At 37.4% G+C, this 26,807-nt stretch overlaps 1 protein-coding gene across 7 annotated transcripts in view; it reads left to right on the top strand.

Moving 5' to 3' along the window:
- The first annotated feature begins 1,070 nt into the window (after window positions 1–1,070).
- The window catches only part of USP47 (ubiquitin specific peptidase 47), a 123,322-nt gene continuing 97,585 nt past the window's right edge, over window positions 1,071–26,807 (top strand). For 2 of the 7 annotated variants that reach the window (XM_055282411.2, XM_055282406.2), the window contains exon 1: window positions 1,071–1,343. In XM_055282411.2, the coding sequence (XP_055138386.1) occupies window positions 1,305–1,343 (39 nt within the window). In that variant the 5' untranslated portion in view covers window positions 1,071–1,304. The remainder of the gene's footprint in view (window positions 1,344–26,807) is intronic. The other 5 variants (XM_063641987.1, XM_055282408.2, XM_063641989.1 and 2 more) reach the window with 4 other exon arrangements.

Raw genomic sequence — 26,807 nt, 5'->3', positions numbered from 1 at the left:
ACGTATAAAACTTATATAAGTATATGGATTTTTTTTGGTAACGGGATTACAATAAAAAAAAGTTTGGAGAACACAAGTACAGGCAGTTAATGCTGTGGGTGTTAGGAACATGACAAGATTATATTATCTTAGCATGCTGTAAGATCACTGTATCCATAAAAGTCTGCATGAAGAAGCCCCGCGAGTCTCCGTAACGGAAGTAGGATTTGGAAAAATGACTACTGCAAACTTTGTTTAGTATAACACAAAGCACCATGCTTACTGCTAGAGAAGATTAAAGTTCTCTAAAAACATTGTTAACGGAGATCACAGGTTGAAGCATACATACTGCAGCTCTACTCTTGGAGGCTAGCCCAGTCTTAGACTTGGCCCTGATGGAGAAGGAAGTTCCCTGGAAGAGGGCAGGGGAGCGCCTCTCCGATGTAGTTGCTGGGGGCTGGCGGTGAGGACACCGCTGCATAAGGGAAGGGGTGGCTGCCTCCCCCAGCAGGGGGTGGCCCCTGAGGTCCCTTCAGCTGGGGGCCCTTGAGAGGGAGGGTGGGGAGAGGGGAAAAGAACCTGAGGAGAGTGAACCGGAGCAAACTAAACGCTGTCCATTCTGACTGGAAGGGCCAGAGCCGTGTCTAAGGGCGGGGGCCGGGAGGTGGCCCGCGGTGGTGTCTCTACCAGGACGAGGCCTGGGGTATCTGAAAAGGGGATGACGTCCAGGCGCTTTGCTAAAGGGAAGCCAGAAGGGTATGAGTTGCTAGGGTTAGAGATGGAGCTTTCGGCTCGAGTCTTTCCCTGCAGGGCAGAGTCCGAAGAGCCCGAGAAGGCAGGGAGGACAGTGGGCCTGGTCCTTCCCCGGCCGGCAGAGGGAGTCCCGAGATGGAACGTCCAGCTCCCCTCTAACGAAAAGCGTTTGCATGGCTGTCTCGCCAATTCTGTATCTCCCGGGGCTGAGGAAGAGCCGAGGTGACTAGAAGCTAGCGACAAGCGCCGACCATCTGGGGCGCCAGGCGCCGGGCTTGGAGCCCGACGGGCCGAATTCTCGCGAGAGCGGCCGCCGCCATTTTTCCATTGATTGCAGCGGGCTGGGGGAGGGGCCGACGACGAAGGCGGCGGTGGTGGCGGCGGCGGCGGCGGCAGAGCCTTGGGTCGGTGTCTGCGCGTTGGTGTCTGAGGCCCAGGCTGAGGCCTCCGCGATTGCTGGAGCGCAGGCGGCGGAGAGGATGACTGCCGCTGCCATTCTCTCTTGAGCTAGCGAGCCGCCGCCACCCTCCACCCTCCCCCGGCAGGGCGGAGAGGAGCGGCCGGAGTCAGCGATGGTGCCCGGCGAGGAGAACCAACTGGTCCCGAAAGAGGTGAGGGGCCCCGGAGGAGGTTAGGCCTTAGGCCTGCGGCCGCTCGAGGCAACACAGGCCTGGGCCGGGGTTCGGCTGCGGGCCCGGCCGAGGTGCAGGCTCCCTGTGGGGGAATGAGGAGGCGTGAGGCAGTCGGGGGTGGACGGTGGGTGCGGCGAGCAGTTGGGAGACCCTCTGGCTCTAGGGGCCGGGGAGCGGACCTCCCGCCTCGGGTTTTATGGGGCTGGACGAATAAAGGAGCGGACGGGAAGGAATCAGGTTCTCCTTTAGGGGAGAAAGTGGCCTTTTAAGTTCTTGTTTAACGTGTCGAGCCGAGAGAGATCATTTCAAAGAAAACATTCTGGAACAGTTGCCTATGGGCACGGCAGGGTGACGGTGCTGCTTCTGGGTTTGACAGTGGCAGCGTATAGCTTTCAGCGCTTGTGAAATCTACACCCAAATGAGATCTGTGGGAGGGCAGACTTAACTGTTACGACTTTTTTTCAACTCCTGTTACTTGGTAGTACTATTGGCCTGCCTAAATGGGGCCTACCGAAGATCGTGGAAAAGTAGTACATGGGACATGAATGTAAAGGAAGGAGACAGGAGAACATTACCGTATGGAGAGCTGAACTCTTTTTTTTTTTTTTTTTTGAGGTTGGGTTGTGTATGCCAATTTGAGTGACTTCTTAAATTCTTAAAAGCAAGTGATACGAGAAGCCTTGACTACTTGGCTTCTCTTGAATAGTAGTAGAAGATTAAGGGTAGAATCCAGCACTGGCCAGCGAATTTCAACATATTAATAGTATCTCTGTTGGCTTTATAAATATCTTCGGCGTATTCAAATGTGTATTTTTAACTGGCTGATCATCAGGCTAATGCTTTGGATTTTTATTTCTCATATACCTTAAATAGAGACAAGTGTTGGATTGAAATTAGCTGTGTGGGATCTTGAAATTTATGAGTGATCATTACAGATTCTTAAATTTTTTTGTGCCTGTTTTACTTGTTTTGTAGCAATTGTTTGCTACTTAAGCAAGCTCTGACAGTATGCAAAGGTGATATTATTGGAGTTATGTACCTGTATGATACGAGTATTTTCCCAGCTTTGTCAGATGGACAGTGATAGTTGTTTTGCAAGGACGATTTTTGTAAAAGGCAGAGAGTTATGTGTCAGTATTTGTTCATCAAGCGTCACCAACTCTGCAAAGCAGATAAACAGATGAGTTAATCAGAATTCTTGCCTTGGGAACTTTCTGAGCTACTAAGAAAGGGAACACTAGTGTTTGTTGAACTCCAATTAGGGACTAGGTACTTTACCACGTAAGTAATTCTTATGCAAAGAAGGAAGTGATAGGTGCTGTAAGAAAGGTATAAATGTGTATTTCCTTTTAGAGCTTCTTATTGCGGTTTTCGTTTTTATAAAAAACAAAATTCTTTCTCAATTTTTTGACCATTAGAAAAATATCATATAGGTGGAACTCTGCTTTCAGAAAACTCACCATTAGATTTATTTGCCTAATAACTTGATTTATAGAAAACATGATATAATAATAGATACCGAGCTTTGCAGAAACATCTATTGTGTAAAAAGTGCTAACAGCAATGGAAGTTTAAAGATTAAATGCCTGTCCTTTTAAGATTAAATCCCTTCCCTGAGGCTTTAAATTAATCACAACTTATTTATTTTCCCTTTCTTCTTTTTATGGACCATATGCCTTTATTGTCTGTTCCTTAGTCTCATCTTCAGTCTTCTTTTTCCCTGGTTCTTTTCATGATTCCTGGAAGCATGATCTGTGGTGCTTACCTTTTATAGCTAGCCAACTAGCTTTTTCTTCTTTGATGGCCACACTCATTCTTTATTAAAGTGATTGCCTCCAGTTCCATATTTGCTTCTGGATTACTGGAAACTTTTTCTGAAAGTCACCAGTTATCTCTTAAATGACCAAATTCTTTGGCTTTTTTTTCTTGCCTCTTCTGCTCTTTGAATTCTCTGCAGGATTTGATAGTTTTTTTAAAAAAACAATTTCTTGATTTTAGTGATACTCCACTTTTCTGGTCATTTTCCCACCTGTTTGTCCTATCTGCCCACTCATTTAGTCAAGGCCTTTCTCTTCTTTTTTGTATTCTTAATTAGCACTTTTGCGTGATCCTTGAAGCTCCCGGACAGGTCCTTTTAAACAGTAGTAGAATCATACAGTGCTAGAGCTAAAAGAAAGCATAATCATCATCTAAGTTACCCCTCCACTTTACAGTTGAGGGAGTTAGGCCCAGAAGATTGAAAGTGACTTGTTCAGGGTCAAATAATGAGTAAATGGCAGACCTAATGCTAGAACTCACTTCCTTTGCTACTATTCCCTTGATTATACTCTATTTTACAGAGCCCTGCATGTACTTTAGAGGCTCTGTAAGAATAGTTTATAACTCTCTAAGTACACATATATGTGAAAATAAATGGCAAATTAAAAAATTTCTTGCATTTATTTTAATGGCTTATTATCAATAATCTAAAGATTTTTTTTTTTTTTTTTTTGAGGACCTTTGTATAGGGAACTTCTGACCCCTGCTAGATTTAGATCTTGGTTAGATGTGGGCATGTGTGCGTGCATGTGTTGGTGTGTATAGTTGTTCAGTGAATAATATATTTTGGTCCCTGAAACTCAAGGACAAATGTACCTTTAGAGGACTCTTGAAGAAGACAGCTTAGTGTAGTACAGGCATTGGCAAACCACGGCCTGTGGTCCAGATCAGTTCACAGCCTGTTTTTGTATGGCCTGTGAGTTAAGAATGAGTTTTACATTTTCGAATTGTTGAAGAAAAAAAGTCAAAAGAATTATAATAGTCTTGACACATAAAAATAATATGTAATTCAAATTTTAGTCTTGGAACAGCTATGCCATTTATTTAGTATTTTGTATGGCTACAACAGCAGAGATGAGTAGTTGCTACAGAGACTGTATGCAGGATAAATTTGAAATTACTTAGCTTGGTATTTAAGGCCCAGTACAATTGATTCTGGCCACAACCTGTCCTTCCAGCTTATCTCTTCTCCCATGAAACAGGTTTTTAATGTGGTCAAACAGGTTTCTCTCTAACTTGCATTTCACTTCTATTTGTGCTGCCCCCTCCTTCCTGTTCAAAACCTTCATACACATTTTTCCATAAGTACCTCATATCTCATTTATTCTAAGTAGCCTTTTCTGACCATTTTAACCTTAGAGATTTCTCCCTCTTAGAAGACCTTAATGTAGGAATAGAATTCATTTGGCAATTACTAGATCGTGCTTGGCGACATCTATTATGATCTGAAACTGTAATCTACAGTTTATGTATTATTTGTGGTGAATTCCTTGACAGCAAAGACTTTGTATGTTTCTCTTTCTTTGCTTTTTGTTTTTGTAGGTTTTGTACTATAGGTTTAAGACAGCGTCTTTCCCGGAGCAGATATTCAGTAAATATTTGTTGATGTGGTGACAGAGTTGTAAGTAAATTTAGCATTCTAACCGATTATCCTGTCCTTGGAGGTTTTCCACAGCATCATTGGCCAACTTTTGCTTTAATACATACTTTCATGACTAATCTTTGATAACATCTTTGTCTTAGAAGAGATCTGTTATTTTTAAGTTTTTGAGTTGAGAGAAGTCTAGATCTCTATAGCTGCCATCTTTTGATAGTTGCCTTACAGAAATGTTAAAGCATTTCCCATAGGATAGTTTTTCTCATCATTGAAGATGGGAGAGGGCAGCCCGAGAACTAACCTTTTCTGTTCTGAGTCTGAGCATCCTCAGTTCTTTAACTGTTTCTTAGTTCCTCTCTTTTGGACATAATCCAGGGTTTTTAGTATTCTTCCTAAATTGTTGTACCCAGAAAGAGCAAAGAGAGTGGTATCTGTTCATTGCGGTGAAGAACAGAGCTTTTCACCCGTTTCATTCTGCTGTGTGTCTTTGAATTGTAGTATATTGATTTCTGCTTTGAGGTCTCTTTTAATATCATCCCAATTTTAATTACTGTTTGGTTGCTATTTTGTTATTCTGTTTTCTTATAAGGATGTGTGTCATTAATATTCATTGAGTACTCACTGTGCATATTATTGTATTCTCCCAAATAGGAAAAACTTAGAATAGAAAAATTTGTTCTCTCAAATGTCTTATAGAATGATCAAGGATAAGGTGCATATTTACTGATGCTTTAAAAATAATACTTAAACTGCAGTACTTTAAGTAGTGCTCATAGACTCTGTAAATCCAGAGAAAATGGAAAAAATGAAGGAAAAAGAGTAGAAATGTAAATTCTTTATCTCTGGGTTTTTTTCTCCTGTCTTTCATGCAGTCACTACTTCTGTCTGGAACTGGTTTTGGCATCTAATGATGATGATGATAGTAATAACCAGTATTTATTGAGCATTTATTTATATACCAGATACTGTTGGTTGTGCTTTGTATTAACTCATTTGAGCTTCACAGCAACCTCAGAGTACATAAGACACATTGATAGCAAAAACAACTTATTTTTATTTCTATTGTCTGACTTTTTATAAAATCTATTCGTCATTATCTATTATGGAACATGTCAAATGCATATTCTTTTAATTTTATTTCTCCTAATTAAATTACCTGAGGAAATGTGCTGCAATTGTCATTCTTGATTTTAGTGATTCTTTTAAAATGAGCCTTTTTCTTAAATTTCAGTTGTTGACTCTCAAGAGACAAGTTTGTCAAGTTATACCTGCCAGTGTTTTAAACAAATTGGAGTGTTTAATAAAAGTCAGTATTTTAGATATCATTGGAAATGCTCATTTAATGAATGAAAGCAAAGCTGAATGCAGAGTTGTATATGATTCTAATTTTGTCCAGGAAAAAATGAACAATTTAGGGTTAAATGCGTTGAAAGATTAGAAGGAATACACTAAAATATTAAGAGTTGCGATTTCTGGATTATTGGGATATATATTTAGACTTTCATATTTAAAAATGAGCATGTACATTATTTTCAAAAACAGAAATTGAGATGATCTGATTGTAGTTTTGGGAGTGTTTACATAGTGTTATTTTTTTGTGCTCACAGTTTTCCTATTTCCCCTCTCCTCTTACTCTGTATACTTGCCTTGAGTAATCGGATCCACTTGTGGATCAAAGCTTCAACCTTTGATTGTGATTTACACATTTATATCTCCAGCCCTGCCCCCTTCTAGATTCAGATTTCCACTTGCATACTGGATATCTGTACTTGGTTGTACTCTAGGACCCACAAATTAAATATAAGTAATATCAAACTTATTTCTCCTTCCCTTCTCACAACCCAATTCTTGGTGTTCTCCTGTTTCAGTTAGTGTTATCGCCATCTATTTATATGCTTAAGTTAGAACAGTTTTTGACTCCTCTCTTTTCCTTTTTCTCACATATAGTTCACCACTCAGAAGATGTCTCTGTATCCTTATCTTTCTCTCCATGGCTCTGCCTTTGTCTAATTATTGTATTTTCTCCAATGTGTAGCCTTTCTAATTGGTCACTCTGCTTCCAAGGCCTTTCCTTTCTTAATCAACCTCCCCACAACTGCCAGGGTTACTTTCTAAAACAGATGAGATTAAGATTTACCTGTTTTAAAGTTTATAATTATTACCCTCTGATTGCAATTTGAATGATAGGTACTATTTGTAAACTGTATGTGCTAGACACTATGCTAACCAGTTTACATACGTTATCTCATTTGACAGTATGACAGTATTAGCTATTATTCATTATCCATTTTATACATGAAGAAACTAGGCTTAAAGATGCTAAGTAGCTTGCTCGAAGTTACATAGCTATTTGATTTTAAATCAAGGTAGCTTTAACCAGTAGGAAAGTCCTTGATAATATGGACTCAGTTGATTTTTTAAATTTAATTTTTATCAAAGTTATATTTAATACATGCACATATTTATAAGAGTTAAATAGCTCTGCAGAACTACAGTCAGTTGTCACTTAATGATGAGGATCTATTCTGAGAAATGTATCATTAGACATCATTTGAACATGATACAGTGTGCTTGCACAAACCTAGACGGTTTAGCCTACTACACACCTAGGCTATATGACATTACCTGTTGCTCCTAGGCTAGAGACCTGTACAGCATGTTACTGTACTGAATACTGTAGGCAGTTGTAATACATCATAAGTCTTTGTGTGTTCAAACATACAGAAGGTACAGTAAAACTATGGTATTTAGAATCTTATGGGACCACTGTCATATTTGTGATTGTTGACCAAAATGTCTTTATATGGCACATGACTGTATTTACAAAAACAGTAGGTCTCTGCAAATTTCCCCTCATTTCAGGCTGCCTAGGGGCAACTGCTTTCAACTCATTCTTTTGATACTTACTTCCGTATTTGAAACTAGCATTTTTGTTTTTGAGATGGAGTCTCGCTCTGTAACCCAGGCTGGAGTGCAGGGGTGCGATATCACCTCATTGCAACCTCTGCCTCCCAGGTTCAAGCGATTCTCCTGCCTCAGCCTCCCGAGTAGCTGAGACTACAGACTCGCACCACCACACCTGGCTAATTTTTTGTATTTTTAGTAGAGATGGGAGTTCACAGTGTTAGCCAGGATGGTCTTGATCTTTTGACCTTGTGATCTGCCTGCCTTGGACTCCCAAAATGCTGGGATTACAGGCGTGAGCCACCATGCCCAGCTGAAACTAGCGTTTTTATAGTGTTACTTCTTGATTTTTCAGTTTAAGGTATTTTTCAGTTTAAGTAAAATGAGGGTTTACCACTATCCCCAACCACACACAAATACACATTTTAACCCTGCCCAGTACTCCCAATATTGTCATACTGCAAGTCGTTTGGATACATCAGTATTTCATAGAGATGGAGTTTCACTATTATTGCACAAGCTGGTCCTGAACTCCTGGGCTTAAGTAATCCTCCTGCCTCAGCCTCCCAAAGTGCTAGGGCTATAGGTGTGAACCACCATGCCCAGCCTGGATACATCAGTATTTCAAAGTTTATAATGACTCCATTTTCACCATGTTAGCTAGGCCAGAGTTAGTAATTTTTAACAATTTTGCTTTGCTTAGTTTTCTGTATACTTACTAAATTAGCCAAGTGGTTATCAGTTGGGGCCCATTTTCTCGCCAGAGGACATTTGGCAATGTTGGGGGAGGGGAGGAGAGTGTGGGTGTGTGCTACTGACATCTAGTGGGTAGAAGCCAGGTATGCTGCCAGATATTCTGCACTGCCCAGGACAGCTTCCTGTAACGAAGAATTAGAAGGCCTACAATGTCAATAGAGCTGTTGTTGAGAAACCCTGATTTAGCCCAAACTATCTCTCAAGTGTATAAATGGCTTATCTTCAAACCTACCAATTTTGACTTCGTGAGAAGCTCTTTCCCAGGGCCTTCTGACCTGCTCCAACTTGAACTTGTTAAAGCTAGAACTTTTGTGCAGCTGTTGTCTTGGACTTGCCTTACTGTCATCTGAATGATTCTCTCAGTTCTGTCTTGTTTTGGAGCCCCTGTTTCTGTATCTGGTATCTTTGACTGTCTTTGTTTACTTTCTCATTTTGAAGGGCCACTTTCAATAGTTTTCTGGATGGGATAGAATTTTTTCAAGACTATACATGTCTGTAAATGTTTTTTCTCCCCTCTTGTTTTATGGATAGTTTGGCTGGGCAGAGAACTCTGAGTCAGAAATAATTTTTTCTCAGAATTTTGAAGGCATTGCTCTACTGTCTTCTATTTTTCTGTGTCGACGTTGAGATCAGATGCTTAGAACATCCTTTTCAACTATTTTGAAAATTTCTTTTTTTCTCTTTGCAAGCTAGAGTGACAATCTTTGTCTCCAGAGTTCTGAAATTCTTGTATTATGTAGTTAGATGTCTGTTTTTTTAATTCATTCTGCTACTCCTGTTCAATCTGGAATTTACCTCATAAATTCTGGAAATTTTCCTTAAATAATTTCTTTGATTTCCTCTCCTTCATTTTATCTCTCCTCTCTCTTTTCAATTCCTGTTGTTAGATGTTGGGCCTACTGATGGGTTTCTCTAATTTTCTAGTCTATTTTCATCTATTTTCCATTTCTTTACATTTTTTTTCTTTGCTTTCTGGGAGATTTTTCTCAACTTTGTCTTCCAGTTCTTCTACTAAGTTCTTATTTCTGCTATAATATGTATAGTTTCCATTCCTTTTTTTGAAAAAAAAAAAAAAAATCCTATATTTGTTTTATGGATGCAGTGTCTAATCTCTCTTAGGAAATATTGGTAGTTTTTTTTTTTTTTTTTTGTCTGCATATTCTTTTTCTTCCAAATTTCCTTTTTCTGTTTGTTTGCTTTGGTCTTTATCTTTCATATTTGTTGCTTTCCTTAGATGTCTCATGATCCTTGGCAGTCTGTGCTTACTTAAGAGAGAGGCCCTAAGCTGAATGGAAGCTCTGCTTTTGTGTGATTGTGGTTTTTTGTGTAGGATGGTAAATCTGGATGATTTCCTTGCAGACTCCCAGTCTTAGTCCATTTGGGCTGCAAAAACAAAGTACCATAAACTGGGTGGCTTATAATCCACAGAAATTTATTTTTCACAGTTCTTGTGAGTGAGGCTGGGAAGTCCAAGATAAAGGTACCGGCAGATTTGGTGTCTGGTGAAGGCCTGCTTTCTGGTTCACAGAGCAGCACCATCTCGCTGTGTCCTCACATGGTGGAAGGAGACAAGGCAGCTCTCTGGGACCTCTTTTACAAGGGCACTAATCTCATTTATGAGGGCCCTGCCCTCTTGATCCAGTCACCATCCAAAGATCCCACTTTCTAATATCATCATATTGGTAAGTAGGATTCAACATGTGAATTTTGGGGTGAGGAGACATAGGCATTTAGACCAGGGCACCCAGTGACACATCTTTTCTCTTGTGCTGGATTGTTTTCCCAGACAGAATTTCTCATCTTTTGCCAGGAGAGAACAAGCTTGAGAGCTGAGTAGGAAAGGGATATGGGTCTCATCTTTAAGCATGCAGATTAACCTAATTCCCCAGTTTTCATTATGGCACCCTTCAAATTCAATTGAGCATGTTGTCCTCTAGTCTAGATATATCCTGTTATATGCTCTCCAGAGGTTGTTCAGTCTTTTATCAGAAGGGGTTGAAGAGTAGAAGAGGAGGTCTGGGGATTTTTACTACTTCTTAGATTTCGGTCAGTTCTAGTTTGGACTCCACTCTCACTCCCAGAGTGTCTGAAACTTCCAGTTCCTGAGCCCTTTAGTTTATTTTTTTGTTTGTTTGCTTTAATGTATTTACACAAGAATTGCAGGAAGAGTACAAAGTTTCCGTATACCCTTCACCCAGCTTCTTTTTATCTTAACATATAACCATAGAACGATGATCAGAAGAAATTGACCTTAGTATAATGTTATTAACTACACTACAGAATTTATTCAGATTTTACCAGTTTTCCCTCTCATAGTTTTTGTTTGTTTCAAGATCCAAATTTAGGATACCACATTGCATTTACTTATCATATCTCCTAGTTTCCTTTTATCTGTGATAATTTTTCAGTCTTCATTTTCAAGATCTTGACACTTTTGAAGAGTACTGGTTAGTTATTTCGTGGAATGGCTCTCAATTTGGGTTTGTGGATGCTCTCTCATGAATAGATTGAGGTTATGAATAAAAATAAGGATTATCACAGATGGGATGTGTTCCTCTTAGTGCATTATGTTGGTGGGGGGCGCATGATGCTGATACGTACTACTGGTGATGTTAACCTTGATCACTTGGATAAGAGGCTGTCTGCTAGGTTTCTCCACTGTGAATTTACTATTTTTCCCTTTAATAATTATTAAGTACTTTGATTTAAAGTTACTCAACCAGGCAGGTCAAACTTTAAAAATAAAATAGCTTTTAAAAATCAAATTCTTTGAGACCATGCAGATATCCTGTTTCCCCCTAAATTTCTGCCCACTAATTTTATCATCTATCTGTGATCTTGCCTGCAGCAATTATTACTGTGGCTTAATAATAGTGATTTTCTATTTCTCTCATTATTTTTACATTTATTAATTTAAATTCTTCTGTGAGGAGAATTTGTCCCCACCCCATTTATTTACTTATTTATTTATATCAATATGGCCTTATGGATTATTTATTCTTTGGATTATAATCCAATTCTGTATCATTTATTTTGTTGATCAAGCTGTTCCAATTTTTGCCAGGGAGCGCTTTTTCTGGTGGACTTCAGTGCTCATCCTTGCTTTTTGAGCACTCGCTTCCTTACTTTCCGACACCACATAATGCTTCAGCCCATCTTATGTTTTCCTTGCCCCAACCCTGGAATCAACCAGTTCTCCAAGGAGTTTAGAGGTCTTTTGGTGTACTAAATGTCAATATGATACAAACCAGGTGTCTTTGGCTTTCTTCTAGGCTAACATGGAATTCAACCTTCCCAGGTGTAATTGTCATTGCCACTTATTCTGTTTTCTAGCTTTTAAAATTGTGTTTCTGTTTCTTTGGGGTTAATAGTCTTTCAAAAATTTCTTTACTAGGAGGCATCAGAGCTAAATCCTTATATTCAGTCTATCCTCTTTAACCAGAGATTCTTAATGTTTTTATCTCATGCCCCAAGCTAGTTTTGTACAAACCACATTCCACTACATTAGTTGCTGTTCCCCAGATGTGCTGTTATATGTTCATGTGTCACTTCTGTGCCCTTGCCTTGAGTGAATACTATGAAGTATTTCTTTTTGTCCTCCAGTTTTTAAGGAGTTTTAAGTGGGTGGACTTTGATTTTACATGAAAACAACTATTTGAGTAATTAGGATTCTTGCCTATCTTCTGTTTTCCCTTTTTTGGATTAGTCATATAGATTTTTTGTCTTTTAGTACCCAGATACTGTAATTTTTTTTGCCAAATGGAAAGGAGGAGTTCCTGCATCTCCAGAATAGTAGGGTATGGTCATAGCCCAAGTTAGAAAGAAAATATTGTATCAAAAACACGGGTTGTAAAAAACAGAGCATTAAATATATATATTTAAATACCTATTGTACATTAAAGTTCCAAAAGACATCTACTTTTAGAACAAATTCCTTGCTGTTAAGGACCTTCTTCAATTCAGGCAGCATGTTTAGGTGGCATGATATGCAGAGGCATATTCTGTTATGAGGTTTATGACATAGATTTTCAAATCTAGCATACAGACATTCTCCATTGTGGAAAAGTATTTGGCAAAATGATTGTGCTTGGCAGTGATGGCAGATGACTGACAAAAAATGATGTGATCTTTCACATCAACATTCCTAAAGAACATGTTTTTTCCTGAGCCTGGTTTTTACTGGTATAGTGTAAGAAGGGATGGATGTAGATGTAGTGTGAGTAAATAGATGTATCCTCTCTACCTTACTGCATACTTCCATTTCCTTTGTCCTTAGGCGTGGAAGTAATAATTGCCCTCTTCTTTCATTTAATGAAACTAAACTGAAACATGCATACATAAAGTATCCATGTATATGAATGTTTTAATTTATGCAAAACTGTTATTGATATAACCTCCTGTTGAGAGATTACAGTTTTTATAAAAATTACTGAGATATATGTCCCAAGTTTTGATGTACTTTAAAACATGCTCTTAAAATTCTATCCAACTGGCCGGGTACGGTGGCTGACGCCTGTAATCCCAGGACTTTGGGAGGCCGAGGTGGGTGGATCACGAGGTCAGGAGATCGAGACCATCCTGGCTAACACAGTGAAACCCCGTCTGTACTAAAATATACAAAAAAAAAAAAAAAAAAAAATTAGCCGGGCGAGGTGGTGGGCGCCTGTAGTCCCAGCTACTCAGGAGGCTGAGGCAGGAGAATGGCGTGAACCCAGAAGGTGGAGCTTGCAGTGAGCCGAGATTGCACCACTGCACTCCAGCCTGGGGGACGGGGCGAGACTCTATCTCAAAAAAAAAAAAAAAAAAAAAAAAAAAATCCTATCCAACCAGCAAAGTCCAGCCTGAAAATTCTCCTCTTTCAACCCGATTGCATATTCTTAACCCTAAAATCCTACAGCAGCTTTGGCATTTGAAAAATTCTGCTTCTTTATTGTAAGTTATTTGTTATTTCAGTTAGTACCTTCTATTAGATTGGAGTTTCCTCAGAGTCAGGACACTACAGCTGGAGTCCCTAGATTCAAATACCAGCTGTCTGACATTGGACAAATTCCTTAACCTGTCAGTACCTTAGTTAATTAAGGATAATTCTAACTACCTCCTAGCATTGGTGGGAAGATTAAATGAGTTAATACATGTAATGTGTCATGCACACAATAAGCTATCAATAGATATTAGCTATTACCACCTTCTGTTACTACCATCATTTCTATTATTACCTTCATTTCTATATCCTCCCCCAGGGGCCATCACAATGTGCTATACATTGTTGTTATTCAACAAATATTTGTGGATTAAATGAAAATGAAATTATATTTTAGTTATGCAAGTCATTTGAAGTTGTAGTTCTGATTACAGCCTGTCAGCTACTTATCTTAATGTCTATAGCACTAATCCTAAATTATTGTTAGATTTGACAGGTTCTCTTATATGATCAAGTAAGACCTATTGTTACAGCTTTGAAAATTGGAACACATAGGCCGGGTGTGGTGGCTCATGCCTGTAATCTCAGCACTTTGGGAGGCCGAGGCGGGCGGATCATGAGGTCAGGAGATGGAGACCATCCTGGCTAACACGGTGAAACCCCGTCTCTACTAAAAATACAAAAAAAAATTAGCTGGGTGTGGTGGCGGGTGCCTGTAGTCCCAGCTACTCAGGAGGCTGAGGCAGGAGAATGGCGTGAACCTGGGAGGCGGAGTTTGCAGTGAGCGGAGATTGTGCCACTGCACTCCAGCCTGGGTGACAGAGCGAGACTCCGTCTCAGAAAAAAAAAAAAAAAAAAAAGAAAAGAAAATTGGAACACATAACCAAGTGAAAGTATTAGAAGTAAAAGAAATTTTGAGTTAAGCTAATGAGGTTCTGAGAAAAATTAGTTTGGTTTATATAGGTGGTTGTCAAAATAATTCACTAGATTAACACATTTCTTGTTTATTAGGATTCAGTGTGAAATGTTATTTTAAAGCAGGATCCATATTAAGACATAGTTTCTGAGAGAACTTGATGTGTTTGATAATTCTGATTTTCTGTGGCTCTGGTGTAGAACTAGTTGACATGGATAGAAGAGACTGTCCCTGTCAGTGGTACTATGATGATGCTTTAGATTTGATGCTGTGTAGTGGACTGCTTCTATACTAATAATTTTCAAGTATTAGTATAACATGTTTATATTAAATAAAGTGGCTTTCTAGTAGAGAAAAATTAAAGAAAGCCTAAGTGACATAATTCAGAAAAAGGTCTAGAACTTAAAATCTTTCTGTATAAAGATGTGAATCCAATACCTGTGGTAAGGTTATAGGTTTAACTTCAGAAAAATCATGAACCTCATTTACAACCTCAGTGAAATTTTTTAGTACAACCAAAGCATTTTAGTTTACTACAAATACCTTTCCTTTTTTAAATACTTATTTGTATTTAATAATGAATACACTTTCATTGTTTTCAGTGTAGATTTCCATGGCTCCTGATTTTATAGAATTCATTCAGTTAAACACTGAGTTAGTAGCTGCCAAGAACTACTACAGAGAGATTCAAAGATGAATAAGGAATCTGGCCTAGTTCTAGATCCTAGTCTAGACTAGTGGAAGAGACAAACAGGTGACCAGACAAATATATAATGTGGAAATAAAGTGGGTAGAGCGGGGAGCAGCTGACTTTCTCTAGGGGATTCTGTGAGAATGTAATCACAAAGGCTGACTTGATTATTATGTAGAGAAGGAGGAATAGTGTTCAAAACAAGAAAGTTTGTAGTGCATTTTAGGAAGTGGCAAAAAATTTAGTGTAGATGCATGGGGCGCCTGGTTCTGGCAGATTGTGTCTAAAAATTCCAAAGGCTTTGTGTGCCCAGAAAGCATTTAGATTTTTATTGTATAGACATTAGGGGGCAAAAAATATTTTTTTTTCCCCAGAAAAAGTCAACAGATTTGTTTACAATTGTTATAAAATTTAGTTGCTGAAACTTGTTCATGGAAACATTTTTTACTTGCTTGAATGTTTGTTGTCCCCAATATTAATACCAAAAATTTGCATACAAATCAAAGTGGGGGAAAAACTTGCTAATACCTTATTCTCTCATCCATTTATTTCCATTTGCAATCATATAATTAGGTACCTTTTTGTTTTTGTTTTTGTTTTTTTTGTTTTTGTTTTTTTTTTGAGACAGAGTCTCACTCTGTCTCCCAGGCTGGAGTGCAGTGGCGCGATCTCGGCTCACTGCAAGCTCCGCCTCCCGGGTTCACGCCATTCTCCTGCCTCAGCCTCCGGAGTAGCTGGGACTACAGGCGCCCGCCACCGCGCCCGGCTAATTTTTTGTATTTTTAGTAGAGACGGGATTTCACCGTGGTCTCGATCTCCTGACCTCGTGATCCACCTGCCTCGGCCTCCCAAAGTGCTGGGATTATAGGCGTGAGCCACCGCGCCCAGCATACCTTTTTGGTTTTTAAGAATAAAATATTTCCTTTCATAATACATTTTAGCACATTTTCTACATATGAGTCTTTTTGGCGGGATATCCTTAGGCGTAATTGTTACATATTTGATATGGATAACACAAAGGTGGGTGTCTTCAAATAGGCTAACCAGGTAGGCCTCACTTGCCTTTAGAAAAGTGTCAGTGGCTGCACTCTGGAAGTGTAGATCTGTTTTGAAGTTCTCACAACTGATGCTGGAAGGGAAATTTGCAAGTGAGAAGTTCATTGTGCATTTGATAACTTCTGATCTGATTTTCACTGAGAGCCACAGTACAAGGCTTATAATGATGTGGTTTCTTAACCTTTCCAGTATACAACATATTCTTGTGAGTGGCTTTTGTAGCTAGTTACTTCCTGTGTGCTTTACCACTGGCTTTTTTGTGGGCATTTGGCTTGGTAGGAACTGTAGTGTAGAGAACTCCCTATTTACTTCTCTTCTTGGCTGAAGTTCTGCAAGCTAAAGGTGACACCGTGCTAGGCAGTGATGACTGTTGGTGGCAGTCACAGTGCAGTAACTGAGAACACCATAAAGAATGTCTTTAATTTGAGAATTAATGAAATCTTCCTAAGGATATCCACAGTGCTCCAAATAATACTTATTTAATAAAAATAAAATAATCAAGAGAAGCTCTGGATTATAAACCTAGTTCCAGGCTGCATTAATAAGTAGAATTTTTGTATAACTCATCTCCAGAAAGATGCAGCATGTTGCTTTAGTAAATATAAATAAGCCATCAATGAATTTATATACATTTCCTTCATTTTATAGTGTCTGTCCTTTTATGTGTTTAGGTATTTTACTTGTATTGTCTTTATGTTTACACCAGTTTATACAATCTATTATTTTATGTCTGTAGTACTTTGTGATAACAAGAGAATTGGTGAAAAATTATATATTTAACAACCACAACTTATTAAAATATATCCGAGAAATATTGCTTTAATTTTGACATTTTAAATTCATGTCTTGAAATATTTATTTACCTTTAGTTATTTACCATTAACACAAAACAAATATAATTTTAAGAGTTCTAAGAAAAGTAGACATGACACAAAAATGTTTCTACAGTTGAGTAATATGATTTTAATACTGGAAGTGAGGCAGTAGTTATGAGGCAGGAGAATAGAGTCTGGACTCAGGAAGCTTAAGGCCATTTCACTCTGACTTCTTAGAACTAAATTGAAAGGAAAACCCTCACTTTCTATGCCTAAGTAACAAAAGAGCCGGAGGCTACTCCCTTTGCAGACCCCTACCTTTTCTGCATGGCAGATGGAAAATTGAAAGTACCTCTGGTTGGTTGCAGAAAGCAACCAATCAGACGTTTGAAAAGGAGTGTAACTTTGTAACTTCACTTCAGCCTCTGGTTGGTTGTTGACTGATTACTGGCCAAATCTTCATTTGCATAGAAGTGCAGCTTTGTAACTTCACTTCAGCCTCTGATTGGTTGCTTTCCACAACCAATCAGATGTTTGCATAGGAGAGTGACCTTTGTAGCTTCACTTCAGCCTCTGATTTGGCACCACTTCATTTACATGAGGTGAATACCAAGTGACCAATGGGAAACCTTTAGGGGGTATTTGGACCGAAGAAGATTCTGTATCCAGGCCCTTGAGCTGCTGCTGGTGCAGTTCCCACTCTGTGGAGTGTACTTTCGTTTTCAGTACATCTCTGCTCTTGTTATTTCATTCTTTTCCTTGCTTCGTTTGTGCATTTTGTCCAATTCTTTGTTCATAACGCCAAGAACCTGGACATGCTCCACTGGTAACAGTTAAATACTAATGTTATAGCCCCTCCATTTTCTTGGTAAGAAAAACTATAAAGGCCACAGAAACTCAATAAGTTACTTAGGGTCTCAGGTAATGAAAGGGCATAAGTAAGACTTTTTTTTTTTTTTTTAAATCAGTGTTACCGAGGTATTATTTACATATAGAAAAATTCATCCTTTTAAGGCATACAGTTTTGTAAGTTTTGACAAACATACAGTTGTACAACCACTACCATAGTCAAAATATAGAATATATCCATCATCTCAGAAAAGTTCTCTGTTGTCTCTTCATCACCTCAAAAAAGTTCTCTGTTGTCTCTTGTAATCAATTCCCTTCCCCTTCCTGCAGGCTCTGGCAACCACTGATCTGTTTTCTGTCCTCATATTTTTCCTTTTCCAGAATGTCATGTACATGGAATCATATAGTATGGTGGCATTTTGGGTAGGAATTTTTTCACCTAGCATAAAGCATTTGAGATTCATTTATGTTGTTGCTTCTATCAGTAGTCTATTCCTTTTTATTGCTGAGTGCCACAGTTTATCCATTTACCAGCTGATAAACATTTGGGTTGTTTCCAGTTTTTGGTGATTCTGAATAAAGCTACTATAAATATTTGTATACAAGTTTTTGGGTGGACATATGTCTTCATATGGTAAGTGTATGTTTAACTTTGTAAAAAACTGCCAAACTCTTTTCTGAAATGGCTGTACCGTTTGTGCATTCTAGACAGCAATGTATAAGAATTCTGGTTGTTCTGTATGTTTACTTGGCAATGTCAGTTTTTTTTTTTAAGTTTAGTTTTGTTTTTTAACCATTTTAGTAAGTGTGTAGTGGTGGTATCTGTTTCTGCTTTTAGTTTGCATTTTCCTAATGACTGATAACAGAGCATCTTTTCATGTGCTTAATATTGGTTTTTATTAAGCTTAATCCAGCATCCTCTATGTATTATATATTTAAGGTTTGGCTAGGTACTGATGGGAGGGAGAGGAATAAAAAGAGTATTCTCAAAGAGTTTGTGATTTATATAGGGAAAACTGGCAATAATGTCAACATGATGCTAGTTACAATTTTGGTAGGCTCTTTGAGAAAGGGATTTACATATTAACTGGCCTGGTGGAAAGGACAGTAGTTTGGGAATCAGAAAACTCAGTGGTTTGACTTTACCTTAGTTGCTTAACCCTTCTGGTCTTTCTTTTTCTTCTTTCATTTGTTAAATGAAGGAGTAAGACCACATAAGGCATAAAGGTTTGTCTCTAAATTATGTATCTACATAGTTTTTCTTTCCAGGCAGGTTTTGAAACCTTGTGAGAATGCCAATCAGAAAACAAAAGATCTTTGCAGATGTTCCTCATCTGATGAAATTCCTCTTACCTGCATCCCCAAAAAATAATCTTTTGAAAATTTAAATATTGAAATTTTAGTATATAAATTTCATTGTGTATAAGAATTGCATATTTCCTAAATATATTTTAAGGGTAGTAACTGATAGTTCTATAATAGTAACTTATTTTTGTATGGTATTACTATAATTCATAGAGCATTTTCAAGAAATTCTCCCCTTTGATAGAAAAACTATGTGGATGGCCGGGCACCGTGGCTCACGCCTATAATCCCAGCACTTTGGGAGGCCGAGGCAGGCGAATCATTTGAGGTCAGGAGTTCGAGACCAGCCTGGCCAACATGGCAAAATCCCATCTCTACTAAAAATACAAAAATTATCTGGGTGTGGTAGCACACGCCTGTAGTTCCAGCTACTTGGGAGGCTGAGACAGGAGAATTGCTTGAACCCGGGAGGTGTAGGCTGCAGTGAGCCAAGATCGTGCCACTGCACTCCAGCCTGGGCAACAGAAGGAAAAAAAAAAGAAAGAAAAACTGAGTGGAGAATATATTTTATTTCTTTTCTTATTTTATTTATTTATTTATTTATTTATTTATTTGAGATGGAGTTTCGCTCTTGTTGCCCAGGCTGGAGTGCAATGGCGCGATCTCGGCTCACCACAACCTCCACTTCCCAGGTTCAAGCGATTCTCCTGCCCAGCCTACCACTGAGCGGAGGATATATTTACTTTTACGACCCTGACAGTGAGAGATAAGTTAAATGATTTGTGTAGGATTACACAGCTAGACGAAAAGTAGCCACTTTGACTTAAGGAGTCTAGTCTAGATCTTTTGACCCTGCAGTCCATTGTTCTTGTACCATAGGTCACTCTAATAGGAAATAAACAATCTTTAAAAAGTGTTAAGTAACGTTAACATTTTTTTCAGGTGTATAATTTCATGTTTAAAATATTAAAATAATGTAATATTCTTAAGAATTATTATCCATGCTTTTAAATAAAATGCATGGTAAGAGATAATATAAACACGCTCCCTCGATTTAGTAATAATGAGTAGAATGTTCATACCTATAAACAAGTCAGTTATTTCACAAGCTGAGTCACTGCTTGTCAACACAGCCTACTTACAGACGAAATCTTAGCTGTAATCAAAAATAAAGATAACAGAAATAGTAAAGGACGTATTATTTTGCCTCCTGAGAATAGTTTTGGTTTCTAAGTTTAGATACCTACAGTATATTATTAGTGGGTTACCCATTGCCAATACTAGAACAGCTATTTAAAGGAGCAAGGCAGAGTGGGAAGAGTATTAGGATAAAAGTGAGAGGAAAAGTAATACATTACAATTTTAATGCTACAAACATGTCAGCATTATACAGTCATCAGAAGGCCTCTGTTATTTAGAAGACCTGTGTTCAAATGTGATGTTGGGCAGGTCACTTAAGATTTCTCAACTTCTTTTTCTTCATCTGTAAAAATAAGGAGCCTCATCTGATGTTCAAAGGTCCATCCAACTTTATTTTATTTTATTTTTTGACACGGAGTCCCGCTCTGTCACCCAAGCTGGAGTATAGTGACACGATCTTGGCTCACTGCAGCCTCCGCCTCCCAGATTCAAGCGATTCTCCTGCCCCAGCCTCCTAAGTAGCTGGAATTACAGGCATGTGCCACCACACCTAGCTAATTTTTGTATTTTTTAGTAGAGACGGGGTTTCACCATGTTGGCTAGGGTGGTCTTGAACTCCTGACCTCGGGTGATTCGGCTGCCTTGGCCTCCAAAAGTGCTGGGATTACAGGCGTGAGCTACCACACCCGGCCCCATCCAACTGAATATAGTTGTATGTTGAGTGTGATGAGCCATCTGGTTGGTTGGTTTTTAATTGTCAAAACAGGTCAATCATAGTTAAATGGATTGTAAACTATTCTTTTAAAGTTCTGAAACTTTGCATTTTTAGTTTCCTATTAATTGAATGAGTACTTGATGTAATTTGTTGCAACAACTAAAAAGTTACATAGGATCAAAAGAGTTTTACTTATTTTCTAATTTTAATACTGTGGGGTTCTGGGAGCTTATTTCATGACTGTTTTAGAATAAAATGGAATGCATTTACCTGAGGGACACCCTAATACTAGAGCACAGAGGGCAGGTATGAAAATAAGTATTTTTACAAAATTTTAAAAGCACACTTTATCCAAGTCAGCCTAGTTATGTTTTATTACTTGAGTGTTTTTATGGTATATAATTTAGAAACAAATGTGATATAGTGACATGTAATTTATAACATGTTTATTAATTTAAATTCAGAAAATTCATATCATGACACATTGAACAACACGTGCTAAAACAAATTTATCACAGAATTTGTATTTAACTAGAATAATAAAGCAAATGTACTTATAATTTCTTTACTGCTTTAGGCTTTTAGAACAGGTACAAAGTCTTTTTTTTTTTTTTTTTTTTTTTTAAGGAAAACACACATAGGATTTGAATTAAGAAAGCCAATTAAAGCAGAGCGTGATTATCATCAAACTTCGTTTAAGTAGTAAAAGCCCTTATTGCACTAGCAAATTCACAATTTAAAATGAGATTAGAAAATTTTCTGTTTCAAAATCAGTTTCAGAAATTAAGTTTTTAAAGCACACTTTATGCTTCCAAAAGCATCAGCTATAATACATTATGAAATTATTTTTCTGAATGAATGTATTTTGCTTACAGAATTCTGTGTAGGACTTAGATTTTCTACTTCTGTGGTTTGTTTTTAGTAGTAAAGATTGTAAAATAGCTGTTTTCATTTCTTCGCTAAGCAGAATCGTGCATAAGAATCTGCTTATCTTATTATATACATTGTGGGTTTTTTTATGTTCTTATTGTGTCTTTATGATTTTCTAAAGTATTTGTGTATTCCTGACAAGTCTCCTCACATCCTTTGACATGTTTGTTTTCCTTGAGTGTATAAGCAAGAGGAAATAAATTGCGCATTTTTAGAAAAACCGATATAAATCCTAGATAAAGAAAATAAAATTTTTTGAGAAATTTGAGCCTACAGCTAGATATTCTGGATATAATTTGACAGTGGTAGAAAAGCTAAGGCTAAGAAGACTTTTCTCTTTTTTTAATTTGTATAAACGTATGGAGTACAAGTATAATTTTTTTTTCTTTATTAGAGATAGGGTCTCGCCATGTTGCCCAGGCTGGTCTCGAACTCCTGGGCTCAAGTGATCCTCCCACTTTGGCCTCCCAGATTATTGGGATTACAGGCATGAGCCACCACACCCAGCCTACAAGTGTAATTTTGTTACATGCATAGATTGTGTAGTAGTGAAGGCAGGTATTTTAGGGTATCCATTGCCTGAATAACATACATTGTACCCTTTAACTAATCTCTCATCATCTACCCCCCTCCCACCCACTTAGGGCTAAGAAGACTGAGCCATTTAGGGGAAATTGTAGAGGGATACTAGTGGGAATGGAGTTGAAGATAAAGTGGATACTAAGAAAGTCTTGAATTTTTGTGTTAGTATAGTTTGCATTATTTTCTGATTATAATGATTTATAGAGATGCTTATTAGAAAGGCTTGATTATTTAGAAATGTTGTGACTTGATTTTTAAATTGACAAGTCATGGGAAATGTGGTATATTTTAATGATGTACTTTACTTCAGTTTTCATCCACTTTAAAATGGAAGCATTCAAAACATGAAATCACAAAAATAGAAAAGCAATTTGATGCTCAAAAACTTAGAAACTGAAAAAAGGCTAAAAAATTATAACTTGATGATGTTTTTACTCTTAGTTCTCTTTTATTTACATTTATTCCTAAATCGAAATACACTGAGTAAAAAGTTCAGTCAGATTTTTAAAAAATATGATCAGACTTGTATTTAATTTAAGAACACAGCTTTCTGCCACTTCTATAGCCAACACTTTAGATTTTAAGTAAACAAAGTGAATTTTAATACTGGAAGTAAATTTTTTGAAGGGATCCTTGAGTATTAAGCCAATTATAACTGTTCTTTAATCTTTACTGTCCACTGTCAGTATTTTAGTATTATTTAGGAAATTGGACGTGTTTATTTAAATTTTCAGAATACCTACAAATGCATTCTTAGTTGTTTATTTCTCGTGCTATATAACTATCTTTTTAATGTTAATTTTTACATTGAATAAATCATTTATTTATTTTAATGTTTAAATTTTTCCACATTTGGCCAGTGAGAGCCCTTTCACCTGATTTTTTATGTCCTCTTAACATACATACACCATTCTTCAAGCACTTATTTTCTGGCAGTACAAGATATCCCAAATTATTGTAATTTCCCAGCCCTAATTCTAAGATTAGCCATTTATACAAAGACCTCTAGGTTCTTTTTCTGGAGAATGATACTTAGAAATTGAGATCTGGGTTCTAATTGTACTGCTGTTGCAGTGATATCATTGCTTCTAGTCCTTTCAGTGGAAGGAGCTAGACAATATCATACAAACACATGTGAGTGAGAGCTATATTTATTTTATATCGATTTCTCTCTAATATGTATGTATATATCCACTCAAATTATATTAATTCCTTTAATAAACAGTTAAAAAATTTTTCGGATTACAAGAAAAATGTAGGAATTTATTTTATGCTTATATATATTTATACATATTTATAATATGCCTATATGTAGTATGTGTTTGTAATGTAGACATGTTGGAAACCTAGTTTGTTGGCAGTTTTGCTTCTTCCACAAATTTATGGAGTTAAGCTATTTATTTTTTAAAAATTTATTTTTTAAAATTGTAAAATACACATAACATTTACTGTCTTAACTGTCTTTAAGTATGTACAGTTCGGTGGTACTAAGTACATTCTTATTGTTGTACTACCATCACCATTATCTATCCACAGAACTCTTTTCATCTTACAAAACTGAAACCATGTGCCTATTAAATAACTCGCCATTCCTCCCAGCCCCTAACCTCTGGCAACCACCATTCTACTTTCCATCTCTATGAATTTGACTAGTGTAGATATCTCATACAGTATTTGTCTCTGTGACTGACTTATTTCACTTAGCATAATGTCCTCAAGGTTTTTTCATGTTGTGGAATTATATCAGGATTTCATTCCTTTTTGAAACTGTGTATGTGTTTATGTGTGTTTATCATATTTATACATTATCATAGAATATAATCTTTTTTTTAATTGTAAAGTAGATTTTTAGCATTTTTATTTCTATTTAGATAACTTTCTTTAGCCATTTTCTTTTAGGTTAGGTCTGCTGGCATCAAATCTATTCGTTTTTCTTCATCTGAGAATATCTTGATTTCTCTATGATTCCTGAAGGATATTTTCACTGGATATGTAATTCTGGGTTGACAGCTCTTCTTTCAGCCCTTGGTGTTGTGCCACTTCCTTCTGCCTCTGTTGTGATGTGATCAGAGAAATCTGCTGTCATTTGAATTGTTTTACTGTTATAGTTAAGATGGGTTTTCTCCTAAATACTTGAAACAGTCTTTCTCTTTGTCTTTAGTTCTTAAGGGATTTGATTATGATGTGTCTTGAGATGGATTTCTTTAGGTTTACCTTATTTGGGGTTTGCTCAGCTTCCTGAGTATGTGGGTTAATGTCTTTTGCCAAATTTGGGAAGTTTTCAACAGTTATTTCTTTGAGTACTTTTTAAACCTGCCCTCTTTCTCCTTTTCTTCCCAGATTTGAATGATATGAATGTTAGATCTTTTGTTATAGTCCTGCAGGTGCTTGCCACTGATCATTGTTTTAGGGTCTGTTTTTTTCTTTATTGTTCAAACTGGGTAATTTCCATTGTTTTTATCTTCAGTTCACTGATTCTTTTGTCATCTTCATTCTGCTATTGGGCCCACCTAATTAGTTTTCATTTCGGTTTTATCTGTTATTTATTTGCTGAGACTTTGTTTTTTTCAGGCATTTCATGTATGTTTGTAATTGCTTGTTGAAACATTGCTGGATCTTATGTAATACTATGTTTAATTTTGTGAGTAACCACCAAACTGTTTTCCACAGTGGCTGCACTATTTTACATTCCTACCAGCAATGCAGAAGAGTTCCATCTTCCCCACATCCTTACCAACACTTTTTATTTATTTTCCTTATCTCTCTTTTTTCGTTTCAATGGCCATCTTATAATGGGTGTGAAGTCCTTACTCTTTGTGGTTTCTGATTTGCATTTCGCTGATGATTACTGATGTTGACTATCTTTTTATGTGCTTGTTGGCTATTTTTACATATTCTTTGGAGAAATGTTTAAGTTCTTTGTCCATCTTTTAATCAGGGTGTTAGGGTTTTTCTGTTGTTAAGTTATAAGAATTCTTTATATATTCGGGGTATTAATCTCTTATAAGATATATGGTTTGCAAATATTTTCTCCCATTCTGAGTTGTCATTTTACTCTGATAGTGCCCTTTGATGTACAAAAGTTTAAATTTTGATAAAGTCCAAGTTATTTATTTTTCTTTTGCTGCTGGTGTCTTGGTATCATTTCCAAGAAATCATTGCGAAGTCCAATGTCATGAAACTTTTCTGCTTTGTTTTCTTCTAAGAGATTTTATAGTTTTAGCTCTTACATGTGGGTCTTTATCTATTTTGAGTTAATCTTTGTAGCTATTCATTTCTCTCCTATCTCCTTTGTTAAAGAGAAAATAAAAGCTTCATGACCGAAGATTGAACACCGAGTAACAATTTTACTATTAAGCTGGGAACTAGATCCAATAACAAAGGAGTGGTGGTTAGGATAAGACTGAAGGCTCAGGAGAGGGAAAGTGATAGGTTTTTTAAGAGCTGAAACTCATGAACAATCTGTTTCATATCAGATAAGCAAAGTCTGTCTGTGCCTGATTAGATGGCATATGTGAGCTAATTGTTTAGGCATTGTGTTCCCCTGAGTTGGTGGTGGTTCTTCTGGAAAGTTGTCATGGTGATGAACATGATTATGGTACTAGGTGAAGATGGCACTATGGTAGTTTAGTAGAAATCAGGCATGTTTCACTGTCATCAGGCTAGGTGGCTAGGTCAGGATTCATCACCTTCCTTCTGGGGTCACTTTCTTTTTTCCTATAATACATTTTTTAAGGAGTTTCTTTAATGATAATCTATTGGTGACAGAAATCTCTGTTTTTGCATTCCTGATAGATATTTTTGCTGTTTATAGCATTCTGGGATAACAGTTATTTTCTCTCACAACAATGAAAGTATCATGCTCCAGTCTTATCGCCCAAATTTTTTCGTATTGACAAGTTAGGCATTAGTCTAGTTGTTTCTTTTAAGGTAATCTGTTGTTTCTCTCTGACTGCATTTTTTTTTAATTTTTAATTTTTACTTTTATTTTTTGAGACGAAGTTTCACTCTGTTGCCCAGGCTGGAGTTCAATGGTGCAATCTTGGCTCACTGCAACCTCTGCCTCCCAGGTTGAAGCGATTCTCCTGCCTCAGCCTCCCAAGTAGTTGGGATTACGGGTGTGTGCCACCACACCCAGCTAATTTTGTATTTTTGGTAGAGACGGGGTTTCACCATGTTGGCCATGCTGGTCTTGAACTCCTGACCTCAGGTGATGCGCCCATCCGGGCCTTTCAAAGTGTTGGGATTATAGACGTAAGCCACTGTGCCTGGCCCTCTCTGACTGCATGTAAATTCTTCTCCTTTTATTTACTCTGCTTGAGATTTGTTGAGATTCTTGACTCTATGGATTGGTGTCTTTCTTTGGTTCCTGAAGGGTTCTAAGCCATTATTTATTTAAATATTCCCTCTGCTTTCATTCTCTCTCTTCACGATAGATATTGGGTCTT

This window comes from Symphalangus syndactylus, chromosome 6, assembly GCF_028878055.3.
Source record: "Symphalangus syndactylus isolate Jambi chromosome 6, NHGRI_mSymSyn1-v2.1_pri, whole genome shotgun sequence".
In the NCBI taxonomy this organism is placed as follows: Eukaryota; Metazoa; Chordata; class Mammalia; order Primates; family Hylobatidae; genus Symphalangus; species Symphalangus syndactylus.
Note: the sequence above shows the minus strand (reverse complement) of the source record. Positions and strands in the feature narration are given on the sequence as shown.